At 29.8% G+C, this 24,138-nt stretch overlaps 2 protein-coding genes across 5 annotated transcripts in view; one reads left to right on the top strand and one right to left on the bottom strand.

The window, feature by feature from the left end:
• The window catches only part of LOC142333723 (uncharacterized), a 63,670-nt gene extending 56,544 nt beyond the window's left edge, over nt 1–7,126 (bottom strand). For 3 of the 4 annotated variants that reach the window (XM_075381166.1, XM_075381167.1, XM_075381169.1), the window contains exon 1: nt 6,937–7,126. The gene's annotated coding sequence lies outside the window, so the exon portion shown is untranslated. Of the gene's footprint in view, nt 1–1,912; nt 2,015–6,936 lie in introns of those variants that run through there. The other variant, XM_075381168.1, reaches the window with a different exon arrangement.
• A 425-nt stretch (nt 7,127–7,551) lies between these two features.
• On the top strand, nt 7,552–23,804 carry LOC142333841 (ribosome biogenesis protein WDR12 homolog). The gene is made up of 9 exons (XM_075381397.1): nt 7,552–7,707; nt 10,828–10,913; nt 14,893–15,106; nt 15,745–15,885; nt 17,555–17,730; nt 18,901–18,980; nt 20,899–21,145; nt 22,854–22,986; nt 23,568–23,804. Exons 1-9 carry the CDS (start codon nt 7,640–7,642, stop codon nt 23,728–23,730), a joined length of 1,308 nt encoding a protein of 435 aa, XP_075237512.1. The 5' UTR covers nt 7,552–7,639; the 3' UTR covers nt 23,731–23,804.
• The last annotated feature ends 334 nt before the right edge of the window (nt 23,805–24,138 follow it).

The following is a 24,138-nucleotide window of genomic DNA, read 5'->3' as shown; positions in this document are numbered from 1 at the left end:
AAATCCTTTTCACTCTCAGCTAGAATTACTATATCATCTGCAAATCACAGCACCTTTAACTTTTCACCTTGTACTGTTACTCCGAATCTAAATTGTTCTTTAACATCATTAACTGCTAGTTCCACGTAAAGATTAAAAAGTAACAGGGATAGGGAACATCCTTGTTCGGACTCCCTTTCTTATTATGGCTTTTTTCTTACAAACATTGATCAGAGATTCCATTTTTGAAACCTGAAAATTCATTCTGACTTTTGAAAGTAACCTAAGATGTGATTCGGTTTTCAGAATACTACTACCAAAGTTGAAAAATGTCAGGCATAAAAAGATATAGTTTAAATTTTATTCACAATCCATCAAAATTAATTTATAAATTTACAATTTTTATTTATTATGTGGAATTTACAAACTTTTATTTTTTTTTGTCTTTAAACTTTTCCGGACGAAAGCTAGAACGGTTTTATCTTTTTATACCCAGAGTAAAATGCCTATCCATTCCTAGTATGATCTGTATAATGTATTACTGTGTACTAACCAGAATAAAAACATTTATTTATTTAATATAAACTCCACCCAACATATTAAAACATTACATAAAAACATTCAAATATATACATTGAGCGTTTATTATGTAAACTAAACACTCAACTTAGATACTTTTCCTATATTTTTTTATATTTAATCTAAATAGTTTATTGATTTATTTGAAGGCATGCGTGTAATCTTAATACATATTTTTTATTTTTACATTTCTAATTTGATAGAAAAATCAATAGCAAAATAACCTAGATATAGACTGTAAATTTATAATGATACATTACACTTATAAATATTTAATAACGTTTGAATACAACCATAAAATTCATACATTTAGATTTTTAAAATCATTATATATATATATATATATATATATATCCATCAATGTTATAAAATAGTAAATTATCATCCCTTAAAAGTAAACCTTTTAAAAACTGACAACACAGTTGTCAGACTTCCTGTTGTCGAAAGTTCTACAACCATTGATTGTTTCTAATGCACAACTTACACACACAACTTAATTTAAAATATTTATTATTTTATTTAAATATAATATTTTTCGTTTATTTAATTCAATGATACAAACTAAAACACGCGCGCATACCCTATTTAATTCACTCGGGTGTGGCAGTACATTTTCGGATCTTACACTTGGTTTAAAAATTTCATATTTATATATTTCATACATCTTAGTAAACCTTTACATTAGCACGTTTGAACCTTCTTGATTGCTTACAATGATTATTCATTGCGTCAATGATTGATTTTGGCGGCCATTTTGAGGTGAATTCAAGGATAGATCTATGGCTATTCATGTAATTTTGTATCCTCTAGCGATGCTTAATCTGAATCAAAAATCAAAATAAACAGGCAAAAGTGTTCACACACATCCTTATTGAACTGATTAACATACTGTTAATTAGTTGAAAAAACTCAATTTACCAACTTCTAATATGACTAGACAACTGTAGATAAAAATTTTAAAAAGTCAGTTGAAAGTTACATAAGCCCAAAATTAAATGGCATCAATACTCAATATATATAGATCATCATGTGTCATGGGATACAACAAGAAACAAACATGTATAAGTCTCTTAATAGATACTAAATTACATAAAAGATTTATTTAATGAAATTTTCAAATACAGACCCATAGTACCCTTTCTTTCTTTTCCTGTTTAGCCTCCGGTAACTACCGTTCAGATAATACTTCAGAGGATGAATGAGGATGATATATGTATGAGTGTAAATGAAGTGCAGTATTGTACATTCTCAGTTCGACCATTTCTGAGATATGTGGTTAATTGAAACCCAACCACCAAAGAACACCGGTATCCACGATCTAGTATTCAAATCCATGTAAAAATAACTGACTTACTAGGACTTGAACGCTGGAACTCTCGACTTCCAAATCAGCTGAAATGGGAAGACGCATTCACCACTAGACCAACCCGGTGGGTAGACACATAGTATCTTTATCAAAGCAACTGTAACGAAAATTAAATAGCATCAATGACCCAAATCCAGTAATCATTGTACAACATTTTATAAAAATAAGCTAATCTAGGCTGAAAATACAAGAAAAATGCAAGGAAATTATTAAAAACCCTCCCAAAAAAATGTTGTTATTCACCAACTTTGAGTGGGTTACCCAAATACATAACTAAAGTTAACATATTAATTAGTAAGGAACCATGCAATTGCTTCAAAAATGCGATTTCGAGTCCAGAAACAACAAGAGATAAAGAATTTTTGACTCCCACACATTTATGGGGGTTATGAATAAAACCAAACAGAATCAGAAAATATCACTGCAACCTAAAGAAAATCATGTGAAAAAATCTATCTAATATTTGAAAACCATTCTGAGATACATTGGTTCTGTAATTTCCTACCCCTTGGCCAATTGTGACCAACATACAATTCTATTGGTATTTTTTTTTTTTTTGTCTTCAGTCATTTGACTGGTTTGATGCAGCTCTCCAAGATTCCCTATCTAGTGCTAGTCGTTTCATTTCAGTATACCCTCTACATCCTACATTCCTAACAATTTGTTTTACATATTCCAAACGTGGCCTGCCTACACAATTTTTCCCTTCTACCTGTCCTTTTAATATTAAAGCGACTATTCCAGGATGCCTTAGTATGTGGCCTATAAGTCTGTCTCTTCTTTTAACTATATTTTTCCAAATGCTTCTTTCTTCATCTATTTGCTGCAATACCTCTTCATTTGTCACTTTCTCCATCCATTTAATTTTTAACATTCTCCTATAGCACCGGATTTCAAAAGCTTCTAATCTTTTCTTCTCAGATACTCCGATTGTCCAAGTTTCACTTCCATATAAAGCGACACTCCAAACATACACTTTCAAAATTCTTTTCCTGACATTTAAATTAAATTTTGATGTAAACAAATTATATTTCTTACTGAAGGCTCGTTTAGCTTGTGCTATTCGGCATTTTATATCGCTCCTGCTTAGTCCATCTTTAGTAATGCTACTTCCCAAATAACAAAATTCTTCTACATCCATAATCTTTTCTCCTCCTATTTTCACATTCAGTGGTCCATCTTTGTTATTTCTACTACAGTTCATTACTTTTGTTTTGTTCTTGTTTATTTTCATGCGATAGTTCTTGCGTAGGAAGAACTATCAAATGCCCCATATACAGAAATCATCAAGACTAATTTAATCCAAATCGGTACATCCAGTTTTAAGATATCAAGTATAAATCAGAGCAATATACATAGAACAATTTAGGTTTTTTTAACCAAAAAGGGTTTTTTTTATTAGGATAATGAAACATTAAGATTTACAACAAACAAAATTTGACCTGATTACTACCATACATTCCATTATATAGTATACTGCATAGTTAAATAGTTAACTAAAAAATCAGGAACTTAAAGATCAACAAAAAAAAATTACTCTTAACTTCTGGAATTTCTAATTTTTGTATTACTTTACAACTAACAACTTTGTTAATCTTCGGGTCCACTATTGGATATTGATTCAGAGGATGAGATAAATGATTTGTAGTATGTATGAAAATGCCATGCCTTACTCGGATTCAAACCCAGGACCTCCGTATGAAAGACCAAGATGCTATCACTCATGCCACGGACTCCGGCCGGCTGGATTGAAAAACTAGTTTCTGTACAGGACTCATCTGTAAGTTGTAGATAGTAGAAAAAACATTAATTTAATGATTATCTGAAAATCGGGAATTATCCGAACAAGTAGTCACGGGTACTCAAGTAGTAGTATCTGAGGTGTAACATATCTAAAGAATTTCAGAAAGCCAATAAGGATACTGCATTACAGGTGAGTATTAGGCTCACATAAATAAACCAACAGAACCCTTGTTCAGAAAATTGTTTGCTTTTATAATGCAGGTGTTTTTATAAGAGAGGATGGATGTCGGTGAAGATCTTGACAAAGAATAATTCCTGAAAAGGTGTAACATGGCTTTTCAGTAGTTCTCAGAGTGCCAATTAATTGATCAATAATTTAAAACAAAAAATACATTAGATTTAAATGTTGTAAGAATTAGGGTGGTAATATAGAAATACGATGAACAAGGTTCATCGTATTTCTATACGTGGCTTATACGATAATACAAAATCGAAGATGTGTATATGTAGGTGCAGGAATAATAATGAATAAGAAAATAGGACCAACAGTTGATTATTACAATTAACCTGGAGAGAGAACTAGTTTAGTCACGAAAAATTCAAAGCCCAGCCAACAACAATATGGTAGATTTATATACCAATCTCATCAACAGAAGAGGAAGAGGTAAAAAAAAGATATGAAGAAATGAATAACCTAACCAAACATGTAAAATATGACAATTTTATGATAATAAAAAAATTGAACACAATAATTTAGGAAATTAAGGGTTAAATCAAAGAAAAGAAAGAACTTTGCTTTGAGAATTTTACTCAGTATAAAATAACAATCTTTTGTTTGATGAATTAATTCACGACATAACCTTGACACTTGTGTTTGCGAATATAAAAATGAAAATTTTGTTGCGTACAAAAAATGCCATGCCTGACTGGGATTTAAACCCAGGATCTCTGGAAGAAAAAACTGAGATGTTACCATTCCACCACAGAGATCGAACAGAGATTGAGTGAACCCTTCTTAAAAATAATTAAAAAAGAAGATATAAATTGATAAGACCAGATGATATGGAAAGGTATCAGATTATATAGATAGTCTCACAAACAAACGGAAAGGATTTCAGGACATATTCTAAAGTAAAAATAAATAAAAAAGAAACTGTAAAACACAAAATATTCTTCTAAAAATCTGGAAGTAAATCTTATTAAACTTTTCTTCATAAACAGCTGACATTACTTACTAGATTTTCTCAGAACTAAATTCTCTATAAAATTTGTTGCAACATTTATTTTTTTGTTGATAATTTAACCAAATGTTCGTATATCAAACCTAAAAATTGTGTTTTACAACATCACTCTTTTGCGTTTTACAACAAATTTTTAAAAAATTACTAGATTCCATTCTTGAAATTGTTTTATTTAATTTTCAGGATAAAAATTGTTTACAAGAAGTGTAATAGTATAAGAGAAATCATTTAGGCCATCAGGATAATCTTGTAAGGCAGTCTTAAGAATAAAACCAAAAACAGCTACATGACATTAATAGATCTGGTAAAACAATTTTATAATGTGGAATGAAGAAAATGTTAAAACAATAAGAAAAATATGGCTTAAATATAAGTTAAGAATAGTTATTTATTATTTATGCAACAATTAGGTAACAATTATAAGAGAAGAAAGGCAAGTTCTGATTATTTTTTTAGTTACTTGGATGTGTTGTCTATGTTGCTTTTCAACTCGTTTGGAAGAAGCAGTATTTTATAATCTGTAGTCCAAATTCGTAATACTAGTCGTGCATCAAAAATCTTAACTAGAATTCTATACAGAAGAATTGAGAGGAGAGTGGAAGAAGTGTTGGGAGAAGACCAATTTGGTTTCAGGAAAAGTATAGAGACAAGGGAAGCAATTTTAGGCCTCAGATTAATAGTAGAAGGAAGATTAAAGAAAAACAAACCGACATACTTGACATTGATAGATCTAGAAAAGGCATTCGATAACGTAGATTGGAATAAAATCTTCAGCATTTTAAAAAAATTAGGGTTCAAATAAAGAGACAGAAGCACAATTGCAACATTTACAGGAAAGAAACAGCAACAGTAATAATAATTGAAGAGCATAAGAAAGAAGCCGTAATAAGAAAGGGAGTCTGACAAGGATGTTCCCTATCCCTGTTACTTTTTAATCTTTACATGGAACTAGCAGTTAATGATGTTAAAGAACAATTTAGATCCCGAGTAACAGAACAAAGTGAAAAGATGAAGATTCTACGATTTGCTGATGATATAGTAATTCTAGCTGAGAGTAAAAAAGATTTAGAAGAAACAATGAACAGCATGGATGAAGTCCTATACAAGAATAAACGAAAGTAATGAACTGTAATAGAAATAACAAAGATGGTCCACTGAATGTGAAAATAGGAGGAGAAAAGATTATGGAGGTAGAAGAATTTTGTTATTTGGGAAGTACAACTACTAAAGATAGACAAAGCAGGAGCGAGCGATATAAAATGCTGAATAGCACAGCGAAATGAACCTTCAGTCAGAAATATAATTTGTTTACATTAAAAATTAATTTAAATGTCAGGAAAAGATTTTTGAAAGTATATGTTTGGAGCGTCGCTTTATATGAAAGTGAAACTTGGGACAATCGGAGTACCTGAGAAGAAAAGATTAGAAACTTTTGAAATGTGGTGCTATATGAGAATGTTAAAAATCAGATGGGTGGATAAAGTTAAAAATGAAGAGGTGTTGCGGCAAATCGATGAAGAAAGAAGCATTTAGAAAAGTATAGTTAAAAGAAGAGTCAGGCCACATATTAAAGCATCCTGGAAGAGTCTCTTAATATTGGAGGGACAGATAGAAGGAAAAAATTATGTAGGCAGGCCACGTTTGTAATATGTAAAACAAATTGTTATGGATGTAGGATGTAGAGGGTATACCGAAATGAAACAACTAGCACTAGATAGGGAATCTTGGAGAGCTGCATCAAACCAGTCAAATGACTGAAGAAACAAAAAAAATACTATAATATAAATTATAATTTTCTCATTATACAATTAATTATAAGTAGACATATAATTCCTATTTCTAATTCTTTTGAAATTAAAGGTTAAATTTTGAAGAATAATTAGACAATTTAATATAAAAATGAATTTGATTTAAAAAAGATTTTTGATGAGGAGTGCATGAAAAGAACATACACATGTGATTCCTTATGATATCAAATATTTACGTAATTTATATTAATTAATTACACTATCTAGTCTAAAATCTTACCTATTCTAATAAACCTGTTGAATCCCACGTCGCATATTTTGTACCATAATTGATACAGTATTCAATCGATATTATTAAATACACCGTTCCATTATTTTTAATCATGAAAACATTATTTTAAAGCAAAATATAATTTTTTCCCTTTCATAATATCAAATCACGCCGATTTAAAGCCCGTTAGGAAACAACATGTATTCTCATGGCCTTTTAAATTGTAGTTTTTACGGGTAAGGTAAATTGGAGGGAACAACTTTAAGTCATCTAATAATTAAGACTTTCTATCTTCATATGATTTAAATAGAACAGTTTTAAGTATTAACTACTACAAAAGTTTAAATTTACTTTATTTTACATATTTTTTCTAGAAACGTTAAATATCAAAATTATATTTTTTTTAATACATGCAGATGTGTTATTGTAGTTTGTGTGTTCATAGATTTCTAGAATTGTTTATTATGGATGTTATTTTTTCATATTTAAATTATTTGTTTGTTCTCTTCAAAAAGAAAATACTTTATTATGAATAATTTTGGGTGCTTTTCAATATTAGTACTAATAGATTCAGTTCAAGGCGTTAATAAAAAATATGTTTAATGTCTATTCATCTTTCAGTTCATATTATAACCACCCGGCGCTACAATAACAACATGGCTATAGCCTCGTGTTCGTATTGCGTTTGAAGAAATTATGTTATTTAAAAAAAATGGCAGCATCTACATCTAAAATAGATGGATTACAACTGCAGATACGATTTATAACAAAACAACAACAGTAATTATTTTCATATTTTATTATTATCGTACATAGTGTAGTTTTTATTACAGTTAATTGTGAATAAATGTTTAAGAAATAAAATATGTTTTTTTTTAATTTATTAAATGTGAATTATCTTAGAAAAATTCGTATCACAATAAAAGAATTTAGTAATTTTTTAACATATACAGTTTATTTGTTTTGTTAGAGTTTATATTTTTCCTCTTCATTATTAAAAATTGTTTGATAAACAATTTATTTTAGTAAAGTTTTGAAGTATGTAAGGTTATGTTACACCTCATGTTAGTAAAGTTTCATTACCATTTTTTTTATATATTCATTTATGGTTATTACCTAAACATAATTGCTTAAATTATCTGTATGAAGATCTACAGTAGAGTTTATTCAGTAATATAAAATGTAAATACAATTAAAATACTTTAACTTTCAAATCCCAAAAAGTATTGAAATTTACAAAAGTTGGAGGTTGCATCATATAAAAATAACCCTAATGTCTTAAAATTGCAGTGGTAGATGTTATTAAAAAGTTAGTGTCTTTTAAAAAGTTTGTTACCTTTTTTTATCAGTGTTTATGTTTACCACCAGTACTTATTTCTTTGCAATAATGTTTCCTGATTTTCTATTAGGTATCTTGTATGATATTAAAAAAAATTGCATGCTGAAAACTAATGACAAAATATACATTGTGATGTTGCATGCTTTTAATATTAATTTTCTTTCTTTTAGAATAAATATCAAATGTAGTGTGTGTAATTTAATCTTTCTCTAATGAAATTTGACAGTGTTGTGAAAAAGAATTTAGGTCGATTAAAAATGAAATAGACAATTTTGATGGTTTATAAGGATTTATTTTTAAAATATGGAGATTGTTACTAGTATGGTTTTACAAGAAATTTCTTAACGTTTGTCTGTGTGTAATCTATGAGTAACATGACATATATATTATCAGTAGTCCAAATTAACACAAACAAGCGAAAGCATATCCTGCTTGGTACTAAAGTTTTGTTGAATTTCACAAACCAGATTTTGTACGTCTAGGATCATTACATAGAATTTCAAAAATGGTTGGATAACTATTTTTTTTTTCAAATTTTCCACCATCAAAATCAGCACACAAAGAAATCAATATAAAAGAAAGTAATTTAAAAATGTTTATCTTCTCAAATTTTCTATATTATATAATGTTCAAAATATTAATATTTTACAAATTTCATTTGTTTTGAAAATCTATTGTAACTTTTTAACCTGTAAATATATTTGATGGTCCAAATATATATATATATATATATATATATGAAATATGCACAATTTAATGAGGTGTAAATGAATTGATTTTATTTAAAAAGTTGCTGAAATTAAAATAAATTTTTGTAAAAATGTGTAGGATTTTCTAGTGATGGAGCAGAAATAACTCCATGATTCCCCTTCCAGTTTATTTCTCTGGTATTAACCTAAAAACAGAATGTTTTTTGATTCCTTCCAGTGTTATTTGATCTCAGATTTTGATTTTGTTTTTTAAATTTGCAGTATTTGCACATCTCAAAACAGGACCTGATAGATATTCCAAAATTTGTAATTAAAAACCACCTCATTTCAAGGTCATTCTCAGGCCTGTCCAAATAATCATGTTATTTGGATTCTTAATAAGATACACTATTTTAATTATATATAAATGTCCCAGTTATTTTTTGTGCAGAAGAAATTTCAAATTTGTTAATTTTTAATAATTTTTTCAAACATGACATTGGTATGATTATATAATTAAAAACCCCACTTGCCAACAATTTTTTATGCATTCAAGCACTTTCAAAATATAATTCCATTGTAAAGTTGTGTTTATGCATAGTATATAAAGTAAAAACAGTCGTCATGTGTTAAAATTGTGTCGACATAACGGTCGAGACATTCATAATGACAGGACGTTTAAGTCGACACAGTTTTAAACACATGATAACCATTGTTATATTTTACATACTTTACATGGCAATGAAGTTTTAGTTTTATCAAGAATATAATATACATTTTTAAGTTCCTGATGATGTAATTTTATTACGAAAGCATTTGAATGCATAAAAAAAATGGTGGTAAGTGACTTTTTTAATTATTAATTTGTTAATTTTGTCAGGAATGATCTTCACTTCTATACAAGTTATACAGGGTATGCAAGAAGAAGAAGAATATTGGAGTTGTAAAGTTATTTAATAATTTGATATTATAATGAATCAAGAATAAAATGAAAGCGTAAGTCTTACAGTTTTCCCAAACAACTGTACAATGTGAGCATCTTTTGTCACAGGAGTAGTTACTCTTTTGGAGAGTTCATCCTGCACTTTAACTAGCACATCTAGAGTAATGAAAACATCTGCTTAATCCGTGCCTCAAATCGGATGGATTAGTAGATGACGATGACATATACACTAGATCCTTCATAAATTTAAAAGAAAAAAAATCACTTTGCTGATCTTAGAGGCCACCATAAACAAGTCCTGTCATTAAATACTGATCAATTCAGCAGTCAGGCAAGATGTTATTCAATTAAACCTATCATGTATAGTTATGCCAATGAGGAAATGCAACAATCTTGTTATAAAATAAAATTCTCTTGTCCATCTTATAGTTGAAAAAAGAGCCGCGTATTTATCATATATAATCATTTCCTTAAAGAATTCCACACCAGCATCACTAGTTTGCGGGCAGATTCCTAACAGATTTTTTAGGAAAGACTCCCTGACATGTTCAACAATTTTTTTTTAGACATCCAGTCATTTCAAGCTGTTCTTGTCCCTGGGAGGATCATGATAAAACTTTCGATGGAACATTCTTTAAACTGTAACCACTGTACATTCATATTTAGCAAACTGCAAAACGCAGAAGGCTTTCTGTTTAGGAGTTCCCATCTTTGCTAGCGGGTCATATGGAAAGATAAGGAATCAATTTACAGCCATGCATGCAGCTAAAATTGTCTTTTTTGCTCTTTGATTCTAGCTTTAAATCAACACTGAACATCTTATCCAAAAGATACTATAACAAATTAAAACAAAGATTTTCTCTTTTGTTCATGCGGAATATTAAAGTTCAGTTAATATCATAAAAAATATTTTTTAATTTTATTTTTAGGTATTCAGTACCTGATACTTCCTTCGTTGTTCCTTCAAATACAGGAATTTACGAATTGAATACTTTATTGAATGAACTATTAAAAGGTATGTATTGAAACTATCTTATACATTTTTTTTTTAATTTACAGTGTGTCAATATTATTTCCAATTTTTTTTTATATTAAGTATTTTCTTAATAAAATAACTTAATAGTTACAACGAGTTTCCTTAATTGTAACAATGATTGCATCACATGATTTGTTGTTAATAATTAGTTTCCACCATTTGAACTTTTTTGTAGAGGTGGGGAATCCATTTTACAGATGTCATATGGTAGTGTCGGAGTTGTTAACAGGTTCCACGAGATGTAGTTAAATGCATATGTGTACTTGCACACTACCAACTAAACCTACACCCCTGGCTACTCACCCTTCCTGGAATTTCTTAAAGAAGCATTACTTCTCGACGGGTGGGGGGGGGAGTTGATGTGCCTACTCACACATTCATACACCACAATGCAATACATCACTGTCTAAACATTACATCAAGAAACACTCTGAATGACAGACAATACAAATCATGATCAAACAAAATATATATACAACAAATCTGACAAAAAAAACTCAGACTAGCTCACATCAAACACCACATGAGCAAAGAACGTAATTGTAGACAGTACATCAAAATTTATCAAATCAGCCTCTTTCAGAGGTCATCATATATACAGTCCCACGATCATCCAGACAGATTACAAGGTTGTGGATCAAAGAAAACTAGATAACATAATACACTAGCATAATAAATCAACATAATACATCAAAGGGACATGTCAATTTGAACCACCATTTGAATTTTGAAAAATATTTTTTGCTCTGTTGATTGTATGTTTTATAACACTATTTTATGAATCTCGTTAATTTTTCAATAATCTGAATGGAGGATACCTGCTTGGAGGTTTACAAGATTGTAATTATAATTTTTTTAAATTTATTTTCTTCACTTGGGGATTATTTTATTTTTAAATAATTTTACTTGAATGTTTTCCCATGAATATGGGAGCCAAAATGAAAAAAAAAAACTTTTTTTTCGCAATTCAAGTTTTTATTTTCTTAAATAATAAACTCGCTAAAATAATGTAATACCCCTCTCCTGATAAGTCAGCTTCGAAATTTTTTAAAAAAGTCGAAAAGATATTTTTAAAAATTATGATGCGATAATATACTAATATTAAAAATTTATTTATTATTTTACTTTGTTGAGTATCTTGACTTCAAAAATTAAAAAATTTAAATATATCAAAATGTATTTAAATATATATTGAATTCATTGAACTGAAAAAATGAATGGATTTTTTGTTTTGTAGTAGATATCCAAAGTATTTGTAGTAGTCATGCATCAAAAATCTTAACTAGAATTCTATACACAAGAATTGAGAGGAGAGTGGAGGAAGTGTTAGGAGAAGACCAATTTGGTTTCAGGAAAAGTACAGGTACAAGGGAAGCAATTTTAGGCCTCAGATTAATAGTAGAAGGAAGATTAAAGAAAAACAAACCGACATACTTGGCGTTTATAGACCTAGAAAAGGCATTCGATAACGTAGACTGGAATAAAATGTTCAGCATTTAAAAAAATTAGGGTTCAAATACAGAGATAGAACAATTGCTAACATTTACAGGAACCAAACAGCAACAGTAACAATTGAAGAACATAAGAAAGGGAGTCTGACAAGGATGTTCCCTATCTCCGTTATTTTTTAATCTTTACATGGAACTAGCAGTTAATGATGTTAAAGAACAATTTAGATTCGGAGTAACAGTACAAGGTGAAAAGATAAAGATGCTACGATTTGCTGATGATATAGTAATTCTAGCCGAGAGTAAAAAGGATTTAGAAGAAACAATGAACGGCATAGATGAAGTCCTATGCAAGAACTATCGCATGAAAATAAACAAGAACAAAACAAAAGTAATGAAATGTAGTAGAAATAACAAAGATGGACCACTGAATGTGAAAATAGGAGAAGATTATGGAGGTAGAAGAATTTTGTTATTTGGGAAGTAGAATTACTAAAGATGGACTAAGCAGGAGTGATATAAAATGCCGAATAGCACAAGCTAAACGAGCCTTCAGTAAGAAATATAATTTGTTTACATCAAAAATTAATTCAAAGATTTTTGAAAGTGTATGTTTGGAGTGTCGCTTTATATGGAAGTGAAACTTGGACGATCGGAGTATCTGAGAAGAAAAGATTAGAAGCTTTTGAAATGCGGTGCTATAGGAGAATGTTAAAAATCAGATGGGTGGATAAAGTGACAAGTGAAGAGGTATTGCGGCAAATAGATGAAGAAAGAAGCATTTGGAAAAATATAGTTAAAAGAAGAGACAGACTTATAGGCCACATACTAAGGCATCCTGGAATAGTCGCTTTAATATTGGAAGGACAGGTAGAAGGGAAAAATTGTGTAGGCAGGCCACGTTTGGAATATGTAAAACAAATTGTTAGGGATGTAGGATGTAGAGGGTATACTGAAATGAAACGACTAGCACTAGATAGGGAATCTTGGAGAGCTGCATCAAACCAGTCAAATGACTGAAGACAAAAAAAAAGTAGATATCCCTAAAGCCTTGCACAGACTGATTGATACATCACTAGTTACAAGTGTCCAGCTGATATCTCTTTGGCAACTTTTGTGTGTCTAGATACAAGGACATAATCTTTCATGTTTCCGGCAGCTTGAATCAACCAATGTTGCTTGTATCTGTTTGTCCCATTTCAAAGTAGAATTTAATATTGTTTTTATTAGTTTTTTAAGTTTTTTTTTTTTAGTGTTCTGTTATCCAAAAAGAGACCCATCATTCCTTTGTTGAAATTTATTTGTTTTATTTAAATTTTTTATTTTTTTGTTTTAAATTTATTTCTCTTATTATTCAGACTGTGATTCTAGTTGTAAGTTTTGGTTTTTGTTTTTAAATCTGTAGTTTTTGTTTTTGTTTTAGTGTTATTTTATTTTTTTGTTTTTTTTTAGTTTTTTTCATAATGTAGTTTTTGTTATCTGTTGTTCCTTTTTTTTTTTTTTTTTATTTATTTTACTGTGGGCGCTGATAACGGTCAAGTGTTTTTTGCCAAAAAAAATCTAAAAATGGAAATATCAGTTAGTTTGGACATATCATATGTATTAGAGACTACTAGCAGTGACCATGTTCATAATGTGCGGGAGGCTGAACCAGAAAAGTTACTTCCAATGCAGATGTGAAGCATTGGTGTTGCCCTGTGTCTGAATAAAAGTTGGTGTAGTTCCAACAAGTAGAATCAAAACTACAGGAAACATTAAAACCTACCTCTCTACCATGAAAACAAGTATTCATCTATCAATTGATTTCAAGTGGTTCGAGCATTTCATGTAAATTAATTCTTTTGAGATATCCTTTGTCTCAATAATTTACTTAAAAGGTTAGGTAAAGTTTTTCGTATAATAATTTAATGTTAGTTAACAAAGATACTTTCTGGTAGTGTTTGGTCTTTTTCAAAACCTTGTAAAGCGAGGGGGAGAGACCTTAAAGGTTTTTTGTGTTGTTTTTTTTTTTTACTCAAAGTTACATTCTACTAAATAAATGATTCATTTACATTAGTATGTCATGATTATGTAGTTAGTATGCGATAATTTTATTTTGTGGCATTAATCATTTTATCTGACATCTTCAGATGGAATACACCAATTTTTGTGTAATTTTGTACAATGAATTTGAATGCAGATTATTGGTGCAATTTAATTTTGATTACAATCGATCAAAGGTATGGAGAGATATAATCTCCGTGGATTCTGTATTTCAAAATCTTATTGAAAGAGTAGAATTTTTTTTACATAATTTCTATACTTATATACTGTATTGTTTTCCCTAGTAGTCTGTTGAGGAGAAATTGTCAGTAGCTAGAATTTTTAACTTTTCTGATTTCTTTCGTTGAATAAAAGAGGTTGATGTAAGCAGCGTTATGTCACTAATCACATTTTGTATATCTTTGATATATCAAAAACAGTTTTTTTTATATATGTATTAAATTTAAAATATTGTTAATATTTTACAGAAAGTTCTACAGATGATTGGAAAGAAATAGAATTTGATTTTCTTGCTCTTGGTGAACTAATACGTTCACAATTATCAGAACATATCAGTGATCGTGGATTGTCAGCAGAAAGTGTTATAACTGTTGAATATTTTGAAAAGTTACCGTCACCCGAACCAGAAGATTGTTTATTGCATGATGATTGGGTATCTGCTGTTCATCTTAAAGGAAAATGGTGAGAATTTACTGAAATGGATTTTTTTTAGTGACTTTGTTATAAAAGTTTGTTTATTTATGTTTTTCAAAAACATAATTCAACGGTTTCCCTACTTTACCTACATTCCAAAAATTGGATGTCTCATATCAACTGTTTAAATAATTATTACAGTTGGTTATTAGGAAGCATGTAAAGAAAATTTTGATGCTCAGTAAATATTAGTACAGAAGAATATGGGTCTTGAAAAGATTGACTTCACAAAAGTTATATATATAAAACTTTCTGAAAATTCAAATAATTCGTCAACTTACCGACCACTGTGCTAATTAACTTCAAACAACAACAGATTTACCACCAAAGACATTAACAGGAAAACCCAAACATCAGTTTATAGAAAGCCCACAACAAGTAGCATTACAATACATGTAAATTCTTGTTTACAAGACAAAAAAATGAGCAATTATACATTACATTTCGGACTTCCCATGTATTATAATGTACTGTCATATCAATATCCAGAAAGTTTTAGTGTAAGTGTTAGGAAATGATATATATATTATTACCTTCATGTTAAAAGAGTAACTAAATGCTAATAATAGAAACAACCATGATTATCTGTAACTATACAGATCGTTAAATAACATCTTTTGTTACAGGATTATAAGTGGTTGTTATGATAGCACTTTACATTTATGGACGACAAAAGGAAAACATAAATTAACGATTCCAGGACATACAGGAGCTATTAAAGGTGTCGCGTGGGTATCTCAGAATGATTCCATTGCTTCATTTGTTAGGTAAGTTTTTTTTATACATATATATATATATATATATACATATTTTGAAAATTCATAACATATTTACCATTGTATTAATAAAATTTAATAACGGAATTAAAATGGTAAGTTTTAAGATCTAATTACTGTGTTTTACATCTTATATATTCTTTTTTTTTGTAAATTTGAAATAAAGCCTGTTTTTAGAGCTTTGATTTCAATGGCTCTAGTTGATTCAGCTCACAAAATTCATATTCAAATTGTTTTAAATTTTTAAACAAGTCACTGTGTTGATTTAATAAATGGATCCATCTGATCTCTCAAATTATGTTTTAGAAATATATAAAACATTCTGTGTTAATCTCATTACAAATTTTATGAACTTGTTATAAATTAGATTTAAGATATATTACTTAGAAAATCAGGATGATGTTAATTAATTAACCATCGACAGAATTTATCTGTTTATCAAAATCATATGGTAATAATTCTTGTACAACATGTGTACAAGAATTTATAATTGTTGCTCATAATTTTTGCCACACACTTGATACTGAAACATAAAAACGATGTGACAGCCTTCTGGTGCTTGAGGTGGGAGATACTTTTACTGCATTCATTATTGCTTCTTCAACATCGGTATTTCTCACAAAATGCTTGCAACCAACATCGAATAGTTGTTTTGATTTAAGCATACCTGTTTCTTGAACTTGACTGCAAAGCCCCAAATGTTTTCCTGGTATTCACACACAACCAATCAATTTTTATTTACTTTTATCATGAATTAGCAACATGTCCATCAACTTTTCCAAATAAAAAAAAAAATTGTGTTGTCCCCCATTGTGAATGACTGACCGAACAATAATATCACGTGCCACTCAAATGAATATTCAAATGCTAAACACTAAATTTAATTGTTGATCAACTGTTATCGCCAATCAAAAAAAAAAAAATAAGAATTTTTAATATGTTTTAGAATGATGTCTTTCAAATATATTTTTATAATCTTTAGCATTTGTTTGTAAATCATTCTGTTTAAAATCAAATCACTTTCTGGTTCAGTTTGTGTGTTTTGTTTTTTTATTAGAGTTGAACTTCTAAAATTTGTGTTTAGTTTTAATAGACATTATTTACATCAGTTTTATAAGAATTAGATTTTCTACAATGTTAACTAGAAATTTTTATTTGTTTATTGGTAAATTAATAAAGTTATTTTATTCCAAACCTAAAAAAAATTAAAAACCTAGAAAATTCTGTGTTTTACCCTCTTTTTTTTCTTAAATCCTAAGTAAGATAGAGGTCTGGGACTACTTTTATTCAATTTCTTAGATCAAGAACCATATGGAAGCACCAAATTTATGACTCAATTTCTACCGAAGAATTTTAGTTGAGGTTAATTTCACAGAGGGAGCAGAAAGCTAAGCTAAATATTTCACAAGCTGAAACTCGCTAGTGAGCCGTTTTCTGGCTTATGTTTATATGACCTTTTTTTGGCTGTAGAATCATCTCCCAAGAGATTGCTGTGCGATTTGGAATCACTTTGTGTAATAAGTTACAAATACATAATATAATTTATTTTTATTTATCTATACAGAGGTTTTTATTAATCTATATAGTTTGTATGTAGGTTTAATGAAATTGAAATTTTTATTTAATATATTAATTTACTTCTGTATATTTTCTCTTCTAGTGTGTCGCACGATCAAAGTGCAATGTTATGGGAGTGGAATGTATCAAATAATTCTGTTGAATGTATACATATGTGTAAAGGCCACGAAAGAAGTGTTGAATGTGTTTCTGTTGACCCTACATCACAGAAATTTGCTACCGGAAGCTGGGATTCATTATTAAAAATATGGTCTGCTTGTGAGTAGTAAATTATATTTATTTATTTACTATGTATTAACAAAAGCTGGCAACAGTACTGTTGAATTTTCTTGGTATTTATAAGAGCTTAAAATATAATTTTTTCTGTGTGTTAAAGTTGAAAATTTCTATAACCTGTGTGATTTTTATGTATTTCAAAATTAAAAGGAAAATAAACAAAGTAATTTGGTGCTTAAATGGGTTGGCATGATCAGTAATTTTTTTTCTTTAAGTATATTGTGCGATTGTGATAAATTATATGAATAATTTGATTTTTTCTGGCATTTATTTACATTGATGATTCATTTATGGTGACAAGAACCTTAAGGAAACAAATGCATAAGACAGGCAAATAACAGCATTACAGCCTCTCAAAAAAAAAATTGCAATGATGGTTATTTTGTTTAAGGTTAATGAAATGGGGTAAAATACCACAGGATTCATGCTTCCATAGCATGTATTGATCGATTATTTGTTCCTGAAAATTATTGCCAACAGATTCCTCTGTACTATAATTGATGTCATCAGAATAAACATCAAGATATTTTGTTTATGTTTAATAATAGGCAGCAATGTGTTATGAATGATCTTTCATAGAGATCTTCCATCTTATTATTATTAAATAATTTTGGCATTCATCAATCGGCCAATAACATAAGTAAACTTCAGAAAGCAATTCATTTACATTTATATATTGCTAACCTCTGTGGCGAGTGGTACCTTGTCTGCCTTTCATTCAGAAGGTTCTGGATTCTAATCACAGTTAGGTTATAGAATTCATCTGTCATAAAGTAAATGTAATTAGGTGTAAGTGTTTTGCAGTTTTAAGAATAAATAAAAATAACTTATAGAATCAAACATTAAATATACTTGTACTTAAAAAAACAAGTGAGTTCTCCCATCAATGTATAACCAAAAAAAATTTGTTAAACCATTAAAATTTTACAAAATTATCATAATCACAGCCTGCTTTAAGCTTCTCAGACGACTGATATATGTTATAGAATCTAAAAGCTACGATATTTGTAATATATTTCAAATATAAAGAAAAATTAGACACGTTTTATAAGTCACTTTACATATACATGTTTTAACAGTTTTCCAGTCTTTATAAAAAATTTTAAGGAACCTTTTTATATAATTTACTGTAATATTTTTTTATTGTTTCAGCTCTTCATAGAGGTGCTGATTCAGATTTTGAAACCTCATCAAGTAAAAGGGCTCGACGAGATAATAAGTCACAAATTAGGGTATGCTTTAATATTATTAATAAAAATTTAGTGTTTGCAACTTTTTTCTCTTTATTATTATTATTTCCGAGTATTCCCCTTTAGGAGAGTGTGGTGAACTTGAGCCAGTCATGCCTTTACTTCCTTCTGTTTTATTTTCTTCTCAAACTTCTTCATCCGTTCACTATGTTTCTTCTTCCTCCTCTCCGTCCATCTCTTCCTATCGTTTCTGTTTTTGAATCTTGTTCAATTTTCTAATTTCATCCCTAAACTTCCTTCTGTCCATTGTGTCTTCTGAGATGTTCATTCATTCCAGGTCATCTTTTGTTTCTTTCATACAAATGAACTTTAACTTACTTCCCTTGATGATGTTGAAAATTTTCTTAGCGAGTCTACCTTCACCCATCCTGCATAAGAGTCCCTAGAATTGTAGACACCTTTCCCTAAATTTGTTGGTGACTGAGTCGGTGTTTTCATACAATTCATTTGTGGTTCCCGTGATACAGGTTTTGTCTGTGAGGACTACACAGTGGATTTTCCTGAGGATTTTCTGTTCTTGCTTCTCGATTTCATGAATTTTTGGTCAATTTTGGTCTGATTACTGTGGTTTTTGCAGCATACAAGGCCACCGGCAAGACAGCTGTGTTGTAATGTTGTAGTTTCCCGTTGCGAGACACTGCCCTTTTGTTATAATGATTCCACATAAGCCTGCATGCCTTTTGCAGTTTGAATATTCTTTCTGTTGAGACTGTTGAACAGCGACCAGAAACAAAATCGTGTAGCTGTCTGTAGTGAATTGAAAAATTCAGCGAGAGATGACCCTAACTTCATCTCCAACATCATAACCGGTGATGAGACATGGGTATACGGGTATGACCCTGAAACTAAGCAGCAGTCGTCGCAGTGGAAGTGGCCAACTTCACCGCGGCCAAAAAAAGCACGCCAAGTTCGCAGCAACGTGAAGTCCATGATGATTGTTCTTTTCGACATCTAAGGAATTTGTTCCTCTTGGTCAAATTGTCAATGGGATGTTCTATTGTGAAGTTTTGAAGTGGTTACGTGAAAGCATTAGGCGCAAACGTTCAGATCTGTGGTGTAACAGCTGGGTTCTGCACCATGACAACGCACCAGCACACACATCGCTAGCCATTCGGATTTTCTTGGCTTCCAAAAAGACGGTAGTGATAACCCAACCACCCTATTCGCCTGGCCTTGCCCCGTGCGACATTTTTCTCTTTCCGAAAATAAGATTTCAATTGAAAGGCCGTCGTTTTAACACAATTGAGGAGATTCAGGAAGAAACGCAGAACGTGCTTCGAACACTTACACCTGCAGACTTCCAGGGATGCATAGAATCATGGGAAAACCGCTGGGATCACTGCGTCAGTGACCAAGGGGATTACTTTGAAGGAGACAGTGGAAATTATAATTTATGGTAAAATTCCCCGAACTTTTGGGTAGCACTTCATATAAGAATTTTAGTTAATTACTTGCTCTGTGTTTTTCCATTTGGTAATGTTTTCAATGATTTTATAATTCCACGGTTTAATACAAAGATGTAAATGTTTACACATGCTTACAAAAACAAAATTACATTTGATACATTACATGTCGTGCTGTCTATTGAAAAATTAAAAAATTGTAATAAAATCTTACGAGAAAAGATTTTTCATTTTTGCATATGATTAAATTGATTTATTTTAGTTTATTAATAAATTTGATAAGATCAAAATCCTCAACAAACTAAATATAATCCCTCTAAAACATCAATCTTTAAATTACGTAGAATTTTAACAAAAATTAAATGTTTCTTTTGAAATGTTAACTTTATTCTTGGTACAAATCCATGTCAGTGAACCCACAGGAAACAGCTAGTAATTAATATATTAAATAGATAAGATATTAGTTATGTATGTTATATTATAATTTTTTTTTTCAGACACCATTATTAACATTAAAAGGTCATAAAGAAGCAATATCTGGAGTCTGTTGGTTAACAGATGGTCAAATCGTAACATCATCTTGGGATCATACGTTAAAAGTTTGGGATGTTGAATATGGTGCAATTAAATGTGAAATACCTGGAAATAAATCATATTTTGATGTACATGTTTCTCCAGTTAGTGGAAATTTAATTACAGCATCAGCTGATCGACACATTAGACTTTATGATCCTCGATCGACAGGTATAATTATTTTTTCAGCTACTAATAAATACATACGTTTTTAAGCAATTTACATTATACAATAGTTGAATTTGTAATGATATGAGACAATAGAAGTCATAAGCAATATAAGCTGTATATGAAACATATAAATAAGGATTTGTGATGTAGCAGTTAATATTAATAATAAAATGAGTGCAGAATAAAACAGAATGCAACAAAACAGTCCAATGGTATGACAAAAAAATGTGGTCTTCAACCATACTTTGCCTTTAATAGATAGATAATATTTTAATATAGGAATCTCAGCATCTACCCTAGTTGTAATTAGATAGGCACAAAAATTTACTACTCCCGTAAACTTTGATATATTTTTTTTAACTTTTAAGTAGTCATGCATCAAAAATCTTAACTAAAATTCTATACAGAAGAATTGAGAGGAGAGGGGGGAAGAAGTGTTAGGAGAAGACCAATTTGGTTTCAAGAAAAGTATAGGGACAACGGAAACAATTTTAGGCCTCAGATTAATGTAGAAGGAAGATTAAAAAAACAAACCAACATACTTGGCATTTATAGACCTAGAAAAGGCATTCGATAACGTAGACTGGAATAAAATGTTCAGCATTTTAAAAAAATTGGGTTCAAATACAGAGATAGAAGAACAATTGCTAGCATTTACAGGAACCAAACAGCAACAGTAATAATTGAAGAACATAAGAAAGGGAGTCTGACAAGGATGTTCCCTATCCCCGTTACTTTTTAATATTTACATGGAACTAGCAGTTAATGATGTTAAAGAACAATTTAGATTCGGAGTAACAGTACAAAGTGAAAAATTAAAGATGCTATGATTTGCTGATGATATAGTAATTCTAGCTGAGAGTAGAAAGGATATAGAAGAAACAGTGAATGGCATGGATGAAGTCCTACGGAAGAATAAACGAAGTAATAAAATGCAGTAGAAATAACAAAGATGGTCCACTGAATGTGAAAATAGGAGGAGAAAAGATTATGGAGTTAGAAGAATTTTGTTATTTGGAAAGTAGAATTACTAAAGATGGACGAAGCAGGAGCGATATAAAATGCCGAATAGCACAGGCGAAACGAGCCTTCAGTCAGAAATATAATTTGTTTATATCAAAAATTAATTTAAATGTCAGGAAAAGATTTTAAAGTATATGTTTGGAGCGTCGGTCAATATGGAAGTGAAACGTAGACGATTGGAGTACCTGAGAAGAAAAGATTAGGAAATTTTGAAATGAGGTGCTATAGGAGAATGTTAAAAATCAATGGGTGGATAAAGTGGCAAATGAAGAGGTGTTATGGCAAATAGAAAAAGAAAGAAGCATTTGGAAAAATATAGCTAAAAGAAGAGACAGACTTATAGGCCACATATTAAGGCATCCTGGAATAGTCGCTTTAATATTGGAGGGACAGGTAGAAGGAAAAAATTGTGTAGGCAGGCAACGTTTGGAATATGTAAAACAAATTGTTAGGGATGTATGATGTAGGGGTTATACCGAAATGAAACAACTAGAACTAGATAGGGAATCTTGGCGAGCTGCATCAAATCAGTCAAATGACTGAAGAGAAAAAAATAACTTTGATTAAGAAATGGCTATCATGCCGATGACTATATGGTAATGATGATTTGAAAAAATTATTTTGGTATTGTGTATTTGCTATAAGTTGCCCTAAGTTTTTTGTGTCATTTGTTTCTGGTTTTCAGAAGGATCTGTGGTAAAAGCAACATTTACATCGCATATGGAATGGGTACAGACCGTAAGATGGTCGACTACTGAAGAGAACCTTTTCGTTTCTGGAGCTTATGACAGCCATTTTAAGTTATGGGATATTAGAAAGTAAGTAAATTAGTCAAGTTTTTATTTGTTGATTATATAACACGAGCACCAGTTAGACATGGTTATCGTACAAGCACAATATTTTTTGTTAAGTATTTTTAACTTGGACTGTATGTCAGTTCTGATTTATCATGATCACAGACTAATAGTTTTTTTTATTTTATAAATCGGTTTTATCCTGTTTTCCTTCCATTTTCCATCCATATTTTTCTTTTACTCACACAACTCCATAATATGTATGTAGTATTGCCAGATTCTTTTTTCCTTTTAATTGTCATTTTCATAAGTTTCCTTTCTTTTCACTCATTGTTTTAACACTGGATCATATTTTTAATCAATCGTAAACCACACTCTTGTAAACAAATGTTACAAACCTGTATTTATTAGTTCTACTATGATTATTTTGGTTTTCAGTCTTCATTTTATGTCACCAAATTTAATTTTCTATTACTTTACCTCTGGCAATATATTTTAATCTTGTCATTGTTTTGTTTTACTAATATTTACTTTCATTCTAAACTTCCAGTTAACAGTTTTTAATTATTAAAAAAAGGAAACTAATTGCAATTTTTTTTTTACAGTACCAGGGTGCCATTGTTTGATTTAATGGGACATGAAGATAAAATACTATGCTCTGATTGGTCAGATCCAAAATATCTTTTATCTGGCGGAGCCGATAATACGTTACGTATTTTTAAATCGAATAAATACGATGTAAAAAATATTAATGAAGATTATATGTAATTAATTTCTTTATTGTTAAATTATATAATTTGTTTTTTTTTTCTATTGATATTAATTTTTCAAAATAAAATTTAGAAAAATTAATTTGTGTTGTTTTAATAAATTTGCCTGTTCCTTTATTTTAACTTTTTTATGTAAAAGTTTTAGTAATTATCAAAACTGAGACAAGAATGAATCTATTAAATTTATAAAAAATACATTTAAGCTGTAACTGAATCTTCAGTAACAGATTACTGTTAAAATTATTTGATTTTTTGTTGTTTTTGGAACAAAAGTGGTTTTACTTTGTGGTATAATTTGATGGTAGAAAAATGGCATGATCTTACATGCTGTGGTGAACTATATTATAAGTTATACAGAGAAAGTAATAGAATTTTTATTAAAGAAAAAAAAAGACAACGAAAATTT

Source organism: Lycorma delicatula, chromosome 13 (assembly GCF_047948215.1).
Source record: "Lycorma delicatula isolate Av1 chromosome 13, ASM4794821v1, whole genome shotgun sequence".
Lineage (NCBI taxonomy): Eukaryota > Metazoa > Arthropoda > Insecta > Hemiptera > Fulgoridae > Lycorma > Lycorma delicatula.
The sequence above is the reverse complement of the archived record's forward strand: the minus strand, read 5'-3'. Positions and strand labels throughout refer to the sequence as shown.